Source organism: Labeo rohita, unplaced genomic scaffold, assembly GCF_022985175.1.
Source record: "Labeo rohita strain BAU-BD-2019 unplaced genomic scaffold, IGBB_LRoh.1.0 scaffold_104, whole genome shotgun sequence".
Classification (NCBI taxonomy): Eukaryota; Metazoa; Chordata; class Actinopteri; order Cypriniformes; family Cyprinidae; genus Labeo; species Labeo rohita.
Window position 1 is genome coordinate 41,733 of NW_026127164.1, and position 15,328 is coordinate 57,060.

Below are 15,328 nucleotides of genomic sequence, written 5' to 3' on the forward strand. Positions count from 1 at the left end.
GCGTAAACAGACACATCATCTTCTAGGTACCTGTGACTCTTGTGTACCAATCAGTTCTTCATATATTACAACATAGTTTAGGAACACTACTTGTGTATAATTTTAAATTAGGTGGATTTGTGATTTGTAAGCGACTAGATGTTCAAACAGATATTCGAATGTAAAATAAAATGACACATAATATATGGCTAAATATTAAAATGGCTATTCAAATAGAACATCTAAGAACAACAGTTCTAAATTCTAAATATAAACGATTCTAACAGCACCAGCTGTAATAATTTCACTTTAACTCCTTCAACTAGTAGAAAAATGAGTGTCATAATATAACCAATATACAGCTGAGGAGGTCAAAAGCTCACATACAGCCTACAAAATCCGCAAAAAGACAAAGTCCGCAAGTGAAAACAATAGTCGAATCCACAAAAATGATCCCATTCAAAAGTCTACATACACCTGACTCCCAACACTGTGTCGTTACCCGAATCATCCACAGCTGTGTTCCTTGCCCAGTGATAGCCGCCCACGAGTCCCCTGCCCGTCCCGAACAGCCAAACCGCCCGCCGCCCCTCAGATAAAATCCCCCAGGTCCCAGAAACTCCTTGTCCCTTCAGCACTCCTGTGCACCCGAACCGTCTCCAACAACGACTGCACGACTCCGAGATCCATCCCCCCACACCGAGGACAACCTAGGGACCCACACGCAACTACCACACAAGGCTCAAATGCCCACCGATGCCTCAAAAGGAAAAACGACGCATCCAGAGCCGAGGGTGAAACCTTTTGGAATTTAAAAATATTTTGTCTTCTAAGAAACATGTAGGTATCTTCTGCAGCTTCTGAAGGGGAGTAATAAATAAAAAAAATACTATATTTAGGCAAAATTAGAAAAGTGTACACATCTTCATTCTGTTCAAAAGTTTTCACCCTGTGCTCCCAATGCACCGCCCCTTCCCTCCGGAGCACCAGCGAGCGCCCGAACCCCCCGCAACAGTTGCACATGAGTCCCCCAGCCGTCCCCAGCGTGAAAAGATGGATCCCAAAACCACACAGTCACTGCCGGAAAGGGATCAAATACACAAAAATGCTAAAAAACCAAAGAACCCGTGGGACCCGAAGGATCCCCCTAAAGAACAGCAGGCAGCTCAACCGCCCAGGACAAACAAGGGACCCGCGAACAACCATAACCAAACAAAAAAAACACACCTGTGGACCACTCAACACACCACAGCACCAAGAATCAAGCACATGCCAACCCCCGAACAGGGTCACCCCTACAAATTCAAATATTATTTTCCCTTGCGGTCCATATTAACATCTTGCAGACTCTGCAAGGTGCATGCAAACCCCCGACCTCAACTGCATATGTGATTCCCAATAACACAACAGTGCACTTCTAAATCTTTGGTTAGGCCAGACTTTACTATTTAAATGCGTAGAATGTGTCAATATGTAATACACTTTTTGAGGCAACATAAATAAGCAGCTTCTTCTGTCTGTGGTTCTTGAAAATAATGCTTATCTCTATTGCCTCATAAAGTTGCATTTCTTTCAGAAAATCTATATAGGATATGAGCATGGTCTTCCTGTGCTTATCAAACAACTTGTTACTTGTGGCTCTGATCAGTGGTTGACAGGGAAATCTATGTGATTCAAAATTTAAAGATCTCCCTGGGCTAAGTTTTCAAGGGCATCACCCTCACAGCGCATGCAGTGATAACCGAGGTCAGAGGTCACATCCCAGCAGCCCTGCTTTAGGTAGAAGTCCAGAGATGATTTGTTCCAGTCCAGCACAGTGAAATTCAGCTGCGTGCAACCAGCAGCCAGACCAAGCTGGGAGACTTTGGACATCAGAGCCTTGCCAATGCCTTTCCCTCTGAACTCTGGCATCACATACAGATCCTCCATGTACACCGCCCGACCTTTCCATGAACTGTATGTGTAGAAGTACAGAGAGTAGCCAACCTTGGTATGACCATCTCTGGACTTAAGGTGTTCTGGCACTTCAGCAATGATTCCATGGAAAAAGGGGTTTTTGGAGAAGCCATCCTGCTCCAGATCTTTTTGTGTAATCTTGACCTGGTCAGAAACTTTCTCATGCTCTGCCAACTCCTGTTGGGAAGGATTTGACAGCAGAAACAGTTTAACCCACTATTGCGCAATCTTGCCTTGGTGACAAGCAAATTTTCTACACTTTGCAAACACATGAGGCATACAAAATGACAAAAATATGATTAAAAATAAAACAATGACTAATAAGCCAAAGAAAGTTTCTCATTTTATGACGGCCATGTGGATGATGCACATATTTGCTTGAGATAACGATCTCTTGAAAAGTATTTTTCCATCCATTGAACATTTAAAGTCATAAAATATTTGAAATAAAATTTCTTAAATGTTTTAGTTGGGCAGTCAGGTACTATAGCGAATATTACAGTTTTTATTTAGATTTAATTTATCATCCATTAAAAGTATGCTTTGAATTCTGTTAGACTGTATCACAGCTGTTTGTTTTCACAATCTGTTTAAGTGTTTAATTTTTTATTTCCATTTTCGCACCGTAGCTAACAGGCTTTTTAGTAATTAGATCATTTAATTCTTGACGTGACAATGGCCTGTATAATGTACACTCTGATTTTCTCATTCTTTTATCTTCATTATTATGACGTCATTGCTCATCCACTATTCAAAGCACAAAAGTCGCAGCTGACAGCCTGACAGGTGAAGGCTGCTGCACGTTTCCGAGCATTTCGAATGCACTCCACTAGGCTCAATGACAGGAAAGTGTCAGGTTACAGTGAGCCAAATGAATATGGCTTACTGTAACTCTGTCATCGACAGCACTGATGTAATTACATACGCTACGCGTTAAAATAACAGGAGCGTTTGGAAGATAATGAAAGATTGCGCATGGTGTCTTCGGGAGATCGGAGCGGTTTCGCGAATCATTTGATTCAGTTCGGGAGTTAGGAGCCGTTTCGCGAATCATTTGATTCAGTTCGGGAGATCGGAGCGGTTTCGCGAATCATTTGATTCAGTTCGGGAGTTAGGAGCGGTTTCGCGAATCATTTGATTCAGTTCGGGAGTTAGGAGCCGTTTCGCGAATCATTTGATTCAGTTCGGGAGATCGGAGCGGTTTCGCGAATCATTTGATTCAGTTCGGGAGTTCGGAGCCGTTTCGCGAATCATTTGATTCAGTTCGGGAGTTAGGAGCCGTTTCGCGAATCATTTGATTCAGTTCGGGAGTTAGGAGCGGTTTCGCGAATCATTTGATTCAGTTCGGGAGTTAGGAGCGGTTTCGCGAATCATTTGATTCAGTTCGGGAGTTAGGAGCCGTTTCGCGAATCATTTGATTCAGTTCGGGAGATCGGAGCGGTTTCGCGAATCATTTGATTCAGTTCGGGAGATCGGAGCGGTTTCGCGAATCATTTGATTCAGTTCGGGAGTTAGGAGCGGTTTCGCGAATCATTTGATTCAGTTCGGGAGTTAGGAGCCGTTTTTGCGAATCATTTGATTCAGTTCGGGAGATCGGAGCGGTTTCGCGAATCATTTGATTCAGTTCGGGAGATCGGAGCGGTTTCGCGAATCATTTGATTCAGTTCGGGAGTTAGGAGCCGTTTCGCGAATCATTTGATTCAGTTCGGGAGATCGGAGCGGTTTCGCGAATCATTTGATTCAGTTCGGGAGTTAGGAGCGGTTTCGCGAATCATTTGATTCAGTTCGGGAGTTAGGAGCGGTTTCGCGAATCATTTGATTCAGTTCGGGAGTTAGGAGCCGTTTCGCGAATCATTTGATTCAGTTCGGGAGATCGGAGCGGTTTCGCGAATCATTTGATTCAGTTCGGGAGATCGGAGCGGTTTCGCGAATCATTTGATTCAGTTCGGGAGTTAGGAGCCGTTTCGCGAATCATTTGATTCAGTTCGGGAGATCGGAGCGGTTTCGCGAATCATTTGATTCAGTTCGGGAGTTAGGAGCGGTTTCGCGAATCATTTGATTCAGTTCGGGAGTTAGGAGCCGTTTCGCGAATCATTTGATTCAGTTCGGGAGTTAGGAGCGGTTTCGCGAATCATTTTAGGAGTTCGGATCATTTGATTCAGTTCGGGAGTTCGGAGCGGTTTCGCGAATCATTTGATTCAGTTCGGGAGTTAGGAGCCGTTTCGCGAATCATTTGATTCAGTTCGGGAGTTAGGAGCGGTTTCGCGAATCATTTGGATCAGTTCGGGAGATCGGAGCCGTTTCGCGAATCATTTGATTCAGTTCGGGAGTTAGGAGCGGTTTCGTGAATCATTTGATTCAGAGATCGGAGCGGTTTCGCGAATCATTTGATTCAGTTCGGGAGATCGGAGCGGTTTCGCGAATCATTTGATTCAGTTCGCGAGTTAGGAGCGGTTTCGCGAATCATTTGGATCAGTTCGGGAGTTAGGAGCGGTTTCGCGAATCATTTGACTCAACTGACCATTAACTTCGTGTATGGCGAATCATTTAGATCGAAACTTAGGAGAGGGTTCGCGATTCTTTTGTTTCAGATCAGAACTTGATCCGAGTCCTGATCTGATGTGATGGTTCGCGAGTCATTATTCATATTAAAGGAGAGAACGATATTTAATGTTTAGAACTGTATGTAATATATATTTTGCATTGACAGCTGTTGCTGCCAGAATTGTCCATTTTTAATGTTTTGTGTGTTATTTCTATATATAAATAAATATAAAAACAAATAATTTCTCTGTATATATAAGTGCTTGAAAGTCCTGGAATTTCATGACTCAAGCTTCAGTTTTTAAACTCGGGGTAAAATGTATCGTGACATTGTGCAAAATGTCTTTAATAAGACATGTACGTTTGTCAGAGTCTCTACACGAAACAGCATCTCTCATCAGGGCTTTTAGTCCACAAGTGTGTCGTTTAAACTCATGGATTTTCTGCACATTTACTGTAAATAAGCATTGCTGTCTATTCTTTCCACAGCTTCGACCGGCCAATCACACGCGACGCCGTGTGTCACGTGACTGAATGCGGAAGTGCGCGGAGGGCGCGCTGTGTTTATCAAATGTTCTTCGTGTCGAGTGACCTGCGAACAGCGGCTGAGCAGCAACAATAACACTTTATCAATATAATAATCGACAGACAGACTCATTATGCGCCTTTAACAGCAGGTATGTGGATATTTGATTGTGTTGTGTGAGGTTTGTGACTCTGTGAGTTTGTCCTGCATTTAAAGCATTTAAAGAGTCTATTATTTACATTCACACTCATATTTCATCATTGTTCTCGACAGAAATTAATGCTTTATTGTAAATTACAGGTGCAGTGTAATCTTTATTTATTTATTTTGTTCAGATAATATTATATCCCATTATATTTCTAACACACTAAACGTAATTCAAGTTCATAAAATCACATTAGAGAAGATTCGGAGTATATTTATGGTGATTTTATTAAGTTACATACTACATCTATTGTAATGTATGTACTTACTTGCAAAGGCAAAACGAACAAAATTAATTTAAAGAAAATTGACAGGTTTTGAAAGGATTTTTACATTAAATTACATTTAAATTCTAATTCCTGGAAACTGTGGAATAGCAGTAAAATATTTATTTATTTATTTTTGCATTTTAATTTTATAAATTCCGATTTAATTGTTAAATTAAACTTTATTAATCAAAAAACACATGTAATAAATTAATAATAATAATAATAACAATTATTATTATTATTATTAATATATTATTATTATTATTATTATTATTACTATTATTTTTCCCCAATAGTATGGCCCTGTGAAATGTTTTCTTTTCAGCAGTTCTGTTTTTGTATTTATGATTTAATACAAATGTATCAGGAATGGTGCTGTACATCAAATAAAGGCATAAAATATAAACAAATTAACAAATGTTTAAAATATGATCAAGTGAAAATGTATAATTTTTTATACTTTTACAATTAATATTCCTTAGAAAAATTTTTGTTTTGTTTTTGTTTTTCTGTTTTAATCATTCTGGATTGCTTTTTTTTTTTTTTTTTTTTTTTTTTTTTTTTTTTTTGCATTTGACTTTTTCTGGATTCTGTTTTGGTTGTTAAATTAAACTTTATTAATCAAAAACATGTCTAATCAATTCAATTTATTAAATCACAATTTATGATACATTATTTTTTTTTTTTTTTATTATTATTATATTTCCCTAACAGTATTATTAATAGCATTAACAATTTAACAAATCTTTTCAAATGTGATCATGACAATGAAAAAGTGAAAATGTAGCATAGATTATACTGTTACAATTAATATTGCTTTAAAAATAAATGTAGATATATTTTCCTGTTTTTATTAAACCTATGTTGATCTGAAGAATCTCAGTATTGCACTACAGTAATAAGTTGTGTTGTCGTGAAAGTGTTGACACAGTGTCTTAATTTGTGGCTGAAATGTGTGTGTTGTGATGTTGTGATTCTCAGGCGTCTGATGGATGATGAGGATCTTTCTAAAAGTGACCTGAAGAACCGTCACCATGACCGTGGTGTGTCTGCTGGACGGCTGCGCGCTGCGTTTGTGCCACAGACCGGGACGTGCGTCCGCCGTCCTGTCGGCGTCTCCGCTGAGGAGCCCGTCCTGTAGGCTGAGCTGGAGGCCCAGGCGCGGCCGGAGATTCTGGTTCTGTGTGGCGGGATCGTACGCGAACGTCTCGGCCTTCAGCACGTCGACGCGCCGCGGGTCGGTTGACCTGAGATACCACGCGTCCCGTCTGAGGAGCGTTCTGGACTCGGCCTGGAAAGCAGCGAACGGGACACGAGCGCAGATTCTGTCAAGACTCAGAGCCGAAGAGACCTCGAGCACGCCAGCGGTTCAGTGTTACTTCAGCATCATTAAGATTGTTAAAGGGGTCCTATTATGTTCTTTTACACAGCGTTGATTTGGTTTTTGGTAGAATAGCATAGGATTATTCCAAAACAACCATTACTTATAACAAATTTGACATTATTGCAGCACCTTTATTCCCAGTTCTCTGGCCACACCCCCTCATTGCATATTCCGTAGGCGGGAATTATGTAAATGAGCGAAGCAGTGACGTCCCAGTACTAGAAGCATTTTTATGTAGTTTGTTGCAGCATTTTTATGGAGTTTGTTGCAGCTGGAGATTTGCAACCTTGCAGATCTTTTTTTTTTAGCTCAAACAGAATTACACACTAACTGAAGTTAAAATGTGAAAAAGCATAATACGACCCCCCTTTCATATTCTGAATTAGATTTTATTTTAATATTTTCTTCTTTCATGTTCATTTTAGTTGAAGCTTAAATGATTTTGTTGTGCTTTTTGTCATTTTTATTGTTTTTTGTTGGTTTTAAATATGTTTAAGTTTTTTAGTTATTGTAGTCAGTAATCAGTAAACATGCCTTGGAAATATAGTTTTATTAATTAATTATTAATTATTTAACATTTATTTCAAGTAACAGAAATGTTTTTTTTATGATTTTAGTTTTATTTAACATTTTTATGTTTTTTTTATTTTAATTTTAGTACTTAGTTTTAAATATGTCTATATAGTTTTTATTTAATTTAATTCAGTTTTAGTTATTTTAGAACATCAATTTAAACTTGACTTGGAAAAATAGTTTAAAATATTTTGTTCTGTGTTTTATATTTTCATTTAACATTTATTTCAAGTAACAGAAGTGTCATTTTTGTTTTTTTAGTTTTAATTTAATTTAACATTTTTCTGATTTTATCCTTTTTTTAAGTTTTAATGATTTTAAATGTGTTGTTTTTGTTTGTTTGTTTTTGTTATTTGCATTAGTTTTGTCTTGGAAAAATGAAAACATTTTATTTTGTTTTTTATTATTTTATTACTGAAACAGTGAGATTTTTTAGTTTTATTTAACAGGCTGTTTTCAGACTGGCTGTGTAAAGTAAAAGATTTAGTACTTTTATTGTGTTTTTATTGTTTTATTAGTTTGTTGTTTTTAAATATGTCTATATTTTTTAAATGTAAACTGATGTTTCCTATTTTAACACTACAGCAAAAGATAGAAATAACTTACTTTAAACCATTTTTTAGCTACTGAAAATACTAGTGGCCTAAAACTTTTGCACAGTACTGTAGTTTTTAAAATTAATTTAGTTTTAGTTATTTTAAAACATCAAGTTAAACTAGCCTTGAAAAAATTGTTTAAAATTGTTTTTTTTTATATAATTTATTTTTCTTATTGAACATTTATAAGCAGAATTGTGTTTTTTGTATTATTATTATTATTTTTTTTTAACATTAAAGATTTTAACTTTAGTAAGTTTTAGGAATTTTATAATGTTTTTGTTGATTTTAAATTTCTGTATAGTTTTTATGAATTTTAATTCAGTTTTAGTTAATTTAGTACATCAAGCTAAACAAAGATTAGAGATTGAGAAATGTTGCCTTGGAAACTAGCTAAAATAGTCATTTATATTTAATGTTTTTTTTAATTTAACATTCATTAATGTTTTTATGATTTTGGTTTTATCTTTATGTAACTAATAATCCTGCATTGGTTTCATCACAGGCTCCGCCCCCCACACTTGTTGCGACTGCAAGTGAAATCCAGGAAGAGAAAGTGAGCAGAGTGACCGGAACAGCCCCGCCCACTACACATCAGGCCCCGCCCTCAGCTGTTGTTGCAACTACAACTGAGATCCAGGAACAGAAGGAGTGCAAATTAACTGGAACAGCTCCGCCCACCACACCACAGACTCCGCCCACCAAACAGACCACGCCCCTCTTCCACCCGGGCTCCCTCAGCGTGTATCTGGGCGAGACTTACGACTGTCTGTCTCAGCATGTCAACTCTTACTTCAGCAGCTTAACTAAACCCGGCCCAGACTCTCGGCCGGAAACGCCTCGCGCCGAACCCTCGTTCTCTGTCAGAAAAGGACTCGGGAGTCACTTGAGCTACATCGGGAACTACATCACGCCGCTGGTCCCCCAATTCAGAACAGAGCCCAAAAACACGTCGGATGAAGCCGCTTCTGATGATGCTGAACGCAAAGAAACGGTGCGGAGCGAAGATCAGAGCCAGACGGAGGAGAGAGCAAGACGCCTGCTGCTCCAGAGAGAGAAGGTACACGTGGATTCAAACCTTAATTAAGTTTACTTGAGAAAAACAATTTACTGAAATACTGTTTAAACTTACAGTTATTCTTCTTCTGAGACTAAAATTTCTGACTGCTACTCGTCCTAGAGCTTTAACTCTACAAACTCCAAACTCAGCCCAGATCTTCAGACTGATCTGAAGTTAGTTGCTATATCTTTTCTAACTGATCCGACTTACGATTTTCCTAAAAATGATGATTAAAATTGGGAAAAATCCCATAGACTTACATTGACGGAATGTTCAAATGAGCAACACTATTCAAACTCCAACTGACAAAATTCAAATCTAAACTCCCAGAATCCCTTGAGGCTCAATCAAGCTTCCCTTCTATGTTCTATTTCTAATCCATTCAAACGTCCATTCTAATATTTCTAATCCATTCACACTCAAACTAATTTGCTAATCATGCTAGAAACATGCTAGTAACTTGCTAATCATGCTAGAAACATGCTAGTAACTTGCTAATCATGTTAGAAACATGCTAGTAACTTGCTAATCATGCTAACACCATGCTAGTAACTTGCTAATCATGTTAGAAACATGCTAGTAACTTGCTAATCATGCTAACACCATGCTAGTAACTTGCTAATCATGCTAGAAGCATGCTAGTAACTTGCTAATCATGCTAACAACATGCTAATATGCTAATCATGCTATAAACATGCTAGTAACTTGCTAATCATGATAACAAAATGCTAGTAACACGCTAATGCTAAACATGCTTGCAATATGCTAATCATGCTAGAAACATGTTAGCAGCATGCTAGTAACTTGCTAATCATGCTAACAACATGCTAATGTGCTAATCATGTTAGAAACATGCTAGTAACTTGCTAATCATGCTAGTAACATGTTAACAACTTGCTAGTTATGCTAGAAACATGCTAACATCTTGTTAATCATGCTAGCAACAGACTAACAACACAACAACTAATCATGCTAAAAACGTGCAAGCAACATGCTAGTAACTTGTTAGTTAATGTTGCTAATGTTGGAGTCATACTAACGTGTTAATGATCTCTCTCTCTGTCTGACAGACTGCATTCAAACCTTTTAAAACTACTTTAAACTTCAAACGATTTCAGAATGAAAACTATCCAAACTTAAAACTTTATAAAACTTCTTAAAACTTTTCAAACTTTTTAAACTTTTCAAACTTTCTGGTCCGGCTTTCTCAAGCCAACTTAAAGTTTGTCTTGACAAACTTTTTTATCTAGTTGAGATTTACAAACATCTCTTATGGCATCTTTAATGCTGCTCAGAAGCGGCATAAATGCATTTATTTGCAACCAACTAAAGAAACGTTCTTTTTAAGAGTAAAGGCTGCATTTATTTGATTAAAAATACAGGAAAAATTGTGAAAAAATATTACAATTTAAAATAGCTGTTTTCTATGTGAATATCTGTTAAACTCTAATTTATTCCTGTGATCAAAGCTGAATTTTCACACACTTCTGAGCACTAGTGTGTACAGTTTGTCTACGTGTGATGTGCTCCACATGCTGATCTGCTGTAATATGATCCTGTGATGGCGTCACGTGTGTGTTCGAGATGTTTCTTGGAAAGCTTTGTCAAAAATAAACTCCCGTCAGACCCCTCATCGCTCATAACTCAGTTCACACAAGCTGAAATCTCTCCAGAGCTCTTCAGGTCAATCATTCAGACACGAGCCTGTGCTCAAACACACGACACAAACAGGAATCTGCAGAAAAGTGAGCAGCGTGTGGATTCAGGATGACACATATTTATATTTTTATTCTTTTTTGAAGAGTTTCTTCAGCTCTTACAAGCTTTTTGGTCATTTTTGACCACTTTCATTTTTTTTTTATCTAATAGAAATAGTTTAAAGCAAGTAAATACTAAACTTTAACAAAATATAGTCTTAATGTCTTAAGGATCCACATTTTCTGAGCATAAAATCTGTCATTCTTCTGTGGAAGCCCAGAAAGCTTTGTTCATCTACTGACCGTTATTTGGCCTGTTATGATATTGATGTTATTGTTTGTTTTCACTTGATCTGGCCTGAATACACAATTCTGCAGTGTGGCCTCATGGAATCAGTTTTATTTTTTTCCAACTTCTTTTTTTTTTTTTTTTTTCTGCATTTTAATTTTTCTACACTCCCAGTTTAGTGGTTAAATTACAAAAAGCATGTCTAGTTAATTTAAATCATAAAACTTAATCAATTTAACAACAATTTATTAAAAGTTTAACATAAAATCTGAAATTTTTATTAATAATTTATTATTTTATTTTTACATAATTTATTTATTAATTTTCTCAGATTGTGTTTCATTCATTTTTTGTTTTGTCAAATTCTGAATAATTTTAATAATCAAAAGCATCTGCAATTAATAGAATTTATTAAAATGTTTTTATTATTATGAAATTCTGTGTTATGTATTTTATTTATTTCTGGTAATCAAATAAAGCCATCAAACACTAATTTAATTAATCTTTTAATCCAGTGTTGTGCAACAGTTAATTGTGATTAATCACATCCAAAATAAGGGTTTTTGTTTACATAATATATGTGTGTGTGTACATTGTATATATATAAATACACACATATACAGTATATATTTCGAAAATATTTACTTGTATTTACATGTATATATTTTTATTGATATAATTTATATATAAACGTATGATGATGGCATGTGTGTGTGTGTGTTTCAGATCATCGCTCGTGTGAGCGTGGATAACCGCACGCGGGCTCTGGTTCAGGCTCTGCGCCGGGCGTCAGACGTGCAGCTCTACATCCGTCGGGTGGAGGATCTCAGTCAACATCTGCTGGAGTTCCCAGAAACACGATCGGTGGCCGTTCAGGTGAGACTTCAGTCCGTATATGGCTAAACATGGCTAAAGACTTTGAAAAGAAAAAAATTTTAATTAAAGTTTTAATTACACAAATTAAGGCCTGAAAGTCCTAGATTCATGAAGTCATACATTTACTGGAGAAGCAAAATGAACACATAAAGTCTCATTTTCTGAGAAATAGAACAAAATAAAGTGAGATTATGATTGGAGCAAGAACAAATGCACAAAACCAGTCTTAAGTATCACAGGTTTATTTGTAGCAATAGTCAAAAATACATTGTATGGATCAAAATGATCGATTTTTCTTTTATGCCAAAAATCATTAGGATATTAAGTAAAGATCATGTTCCATGAAGATATTTAGTACATTTCCTACTGTAAATATATCAAAACTTAATTTTTGATTAGTAATATGCATTGCTAAGAACATGATTTGGACAACTTTAAAGGTGATTTTCTCAATATTTCGATTTTTTATTTTTTTTTGCGCCCTCAGATTCCAGATTTAGTTGTATCTCGCCAAAATATTGTCCTATTCTAATTCAGAATTTTAAAAGTAAAAATAAAATATGGACTAACATCTGTCAGTGAGGAATGAAAATATGTTTCCTGTGAATGAAGTTGATTTTTCTGACTCCATTGGCAGATATTTGTCCTTATTTTAATCATAAACTCACTTTTTTGTAGAATGCACAGTAAAAGATATTTTAATATGATTTTGATTAAAAAGTTTAATGTAGAAATTCACCTTATTGACAGATTTTGTTCCCTTCAGTGTATTCCTTTCTTAAGTTTTCTTTACTTGATCATTAAAAGGTCTTAAATTTACTCTCATAAAACCTGCAGAAATCCTGAAAATGTAAAAATGTGAAGCTACATTTTTTTTTTCCACCAGGTGGCATCAATCTGCCTCCATTCAGTACATTTTTGCAAGTACTTTTGCTCCATGTTGAACCCAAGTACTGCATTAGTTAGAAAATAGTATATTTTTTTAATTTGTGGGTTTTTATTTATTTTTTTATTTATTTTACATTTTACAAAACATAAATGCTCCATAATTTAGATGTGAATATTGTTTAGTAACATGAAATCCCCTCAAAACAAAAACATTAAAATTAAATACACTTCATTCACATAAAAATACAATTATCTTACAATTTATCATGCGGTTTGTTTTGACTGCATATAACATGTGTGTGACTCCTAAATGAACAATATGAGAGTGTAAAATCTGTCAATATTAGATCAGCTTAGTGCAGAATCATGTTTGTGTAGTTTGTGATCATGATGAGGATCAGATTCTAGTGAAACATGTATGTTTGTGAAGTTCTGTGGTGGAAAGATTAAATATAAACCTCTGTATAAAAGCATCTGTTGAATGAATAAATGTAATATCCTGCAGGAGCGTGCGATCCCGTGTCTGCTGCGTCTGCGTCAGGCCGGTGACGTGTGTCTTCAGGCCGCCGTCCGACAGGCTCTGGCTCTGCTGGGCTTCATCGAGCCCGTGAGGAAACGCGGCGTCCGGATCCTGTCCATCGACGGAGGGGGAACACGGTGAGAGTCTTGAAGTCTTACAAAGTCTTAATGATCTAATGATGCGTCTTTAATGAACTGACAATGTTTACATTATGGCTTTTATGTTGTAATATGTTGAAGATGGTTGTAAAATGCATTTATGAATCTTTTTGAATGAACTGCTGAAGTAGTAAAGCATAGACATTTCAAAATAAGAGTCCTGGTGTATTTCAGGTTTGTTTATAATTAAAAATCCCTCATTACGCATAAAATCTTCGTTTTCCTAGCTATTATTGGTATTTTGGTAACAAAATAAGCAGTATCTGCCTTTTAAATCAGTGTAAACTCTTGTATTTTTCTCTGAGTTGCCCTTTCACAGGAAAGAAAGACTAAAAACATTGGATCTCTACTTCATTTGTGTTGATAAATGTGCAAACCAACTTCATTGTGTAAAGACTGAATAAAGCACGTCTTTATTATTTAAATGTGTAGCTGAATGTGCAGCAGTCTGTTTAATGAAGTACATGAGTTTGAGATACCTGATTGATTGTGAGGTTGTGTGGGTTTATTACTGGCATACAGTATGAAATCAGATGTTAAAGCTGGGTTTTGGGTTTTGGGGTTTGTGGTGTGTTTCAGGGGTCTGCTGGCCCTTCAGACGCTGCGTCGCTTACAGGAGCTGTCAGGAAAACCCGTCCATCAGCTGTTCGACTACATCTGCGGCGTCAGCACAGGTGTGTGTGTGTGTGTGTGTGTGTGTGTGTGTGTTTACAGACAGCTGACATTTATGAACATCACTTTCAGTGTGAACTGGAAACTGAGCGACTTGCATGATTGTGTTTACATACAGTATCACCAGAGCATTATTACACCAAACAAAAAATGACAAAAAAAATAAATATATGATATAAAAATATCAATTAACAGAGTACAATGGAATTAGAAATAATTGTAATAATTTATATTTCATATATTTTACATACTATTTATATACACATTTCTATACATTTTTAAAAAAGATTTTATCTTATTTTTATTTATTGCTTAAAATAATTTAATTTAATAAAAATAATATTTTTATAGTTATTTGTAATTGTTATATTGTATATTTCCTTTTTCTTGTTTTGTCAGTATTACATATGAACAACACAATCATGCCAATAAAATACTTTAAATTGAAACTGAATTAGAATAAAGTGGCAAGAAAATGAAGAAAAGAAAATTAGAAATAACATCATATATAGTGTAAATTATACATATAAAAGACATTACGAAACAAAAATATATTTTTGATCAAGGAATACAAGGTTTAAAAGACAGTTGTTCAGTAATATTTATATATATATGCAAAGCACAGACACTATTAAATGGGAACTCTATTGTCTACTGTAGAGCTCTGTTGTTGAAACTGAGTTTCATAATCAATTAATTTTGCAACATTAACACTGATATTATTAGGGGTTCAAGTGCTGAAACCCTGTTGTAATTGTTGTAATGGTCACGAATCGGTGATATCTATGTAAAACTGACCATGTTGACCAAACCATAAGTCGTAGAGACTTGAAACCTGGTGGGATTGTAGTACACACACCACCTACGATCTGACCAATGCTCGCCCCAATCGGCCTGAGGCGCCGCTACAGCGATCAAAAGTATGAAATTGCTCATAACTCCTAAACCATCAGTCACAAACTCAAGTGTCTTATGTCGTTGAAATCCTTGACTCATGATGGAAAAAACACACCAGACTTATGAGCCTGGCGGAATTTTTGGGTATTTTAGATTTTTTGCTAAACGTACCTTTGCAAATGAATTCTATTTTTCTCGCCTGATCGGAACCAAACCAGTGCAGGAAGATTCTCCAGAGAG

The 15,328-nt window shown here is 36.2% G+C and overlaps 2 protein-coding genes across 2 annotated transcripts in view; one reads left to right on the forward strand and one right to left on the reverse strand.

Moving 5' to 3' along the window:
* Nucleotides 1–510: 510 nt before the first annotated feature.
* Nucleotides 511–2,749, reverse strand: LOC127157327 (thialysine N-epsilon-acetyltransferase). Its single transcript, XM_051100557.1, has 2 exons — nt 2,720–2,749; nt 511–2,151 (listed from the first exon to the last, which is right to left on the reverse strand). Exons 1-2 carry the CDS (start codon nt 2,747–2,749, stop codon nt 1,660–1,662), a joined length of 522 nt encoding a protein of 173 aa, XP_050956514.1. The 3' UTR covers nt 511–1,659.
* Nucleotides 2,750–5,016: 2,267 nt separating this feature from the next.
* LOC127157333 (calcium-independent phospholipase A2-gamma) overlaps nt 5,017–15,328 on the forward strand; it is a 32,283-nt gene continuing 21,971 nt past the window's right edge. Inside the window, exons 1-6 of the mRNA XM_051100573.1 lie at nt 5,017–5,156; nt 6,460–6,845; nt 8,537–9,091; nt 11,804–11,953; nt 13,347–13,498; nt 14,099–14,193. Of these exons, the coding sequence (XP_050956530.1) occupies nt 6,513–6,845; nt 8,537–9,091; nt 11,804–11,953; nt 13,347–13,498; nt 14,099–14,193 (1,285 nt within the window). The 5' untranslated portion in view covers nt 5,017–5,156; nt 6,460–6,512. The remainder of the gene's footprint in view (nt 5,157–6,459; nt 6,846–8,536; nt 9,092–11,803; nt 11,954–13,346; nt 13,499–14,098; nt 14,194–15,328) is intronic.

Bases quoted from the DNA above. Each gene is read 5' to 3' on its own strand.
- LOC127157327 (XM_051100557.1), bottom strand. From the start codon at position 2,749: ATGCTCGGAAACGTGCAGCAGCCTTCACCT. The intron at 2,152-2,719 runs GTCAGGCTGTCA...ATTGCGCAATAG, and splicing joins ACGTGCAGCAGCCTTCACCT to TGGGTTAAACTGTTTCTGCT.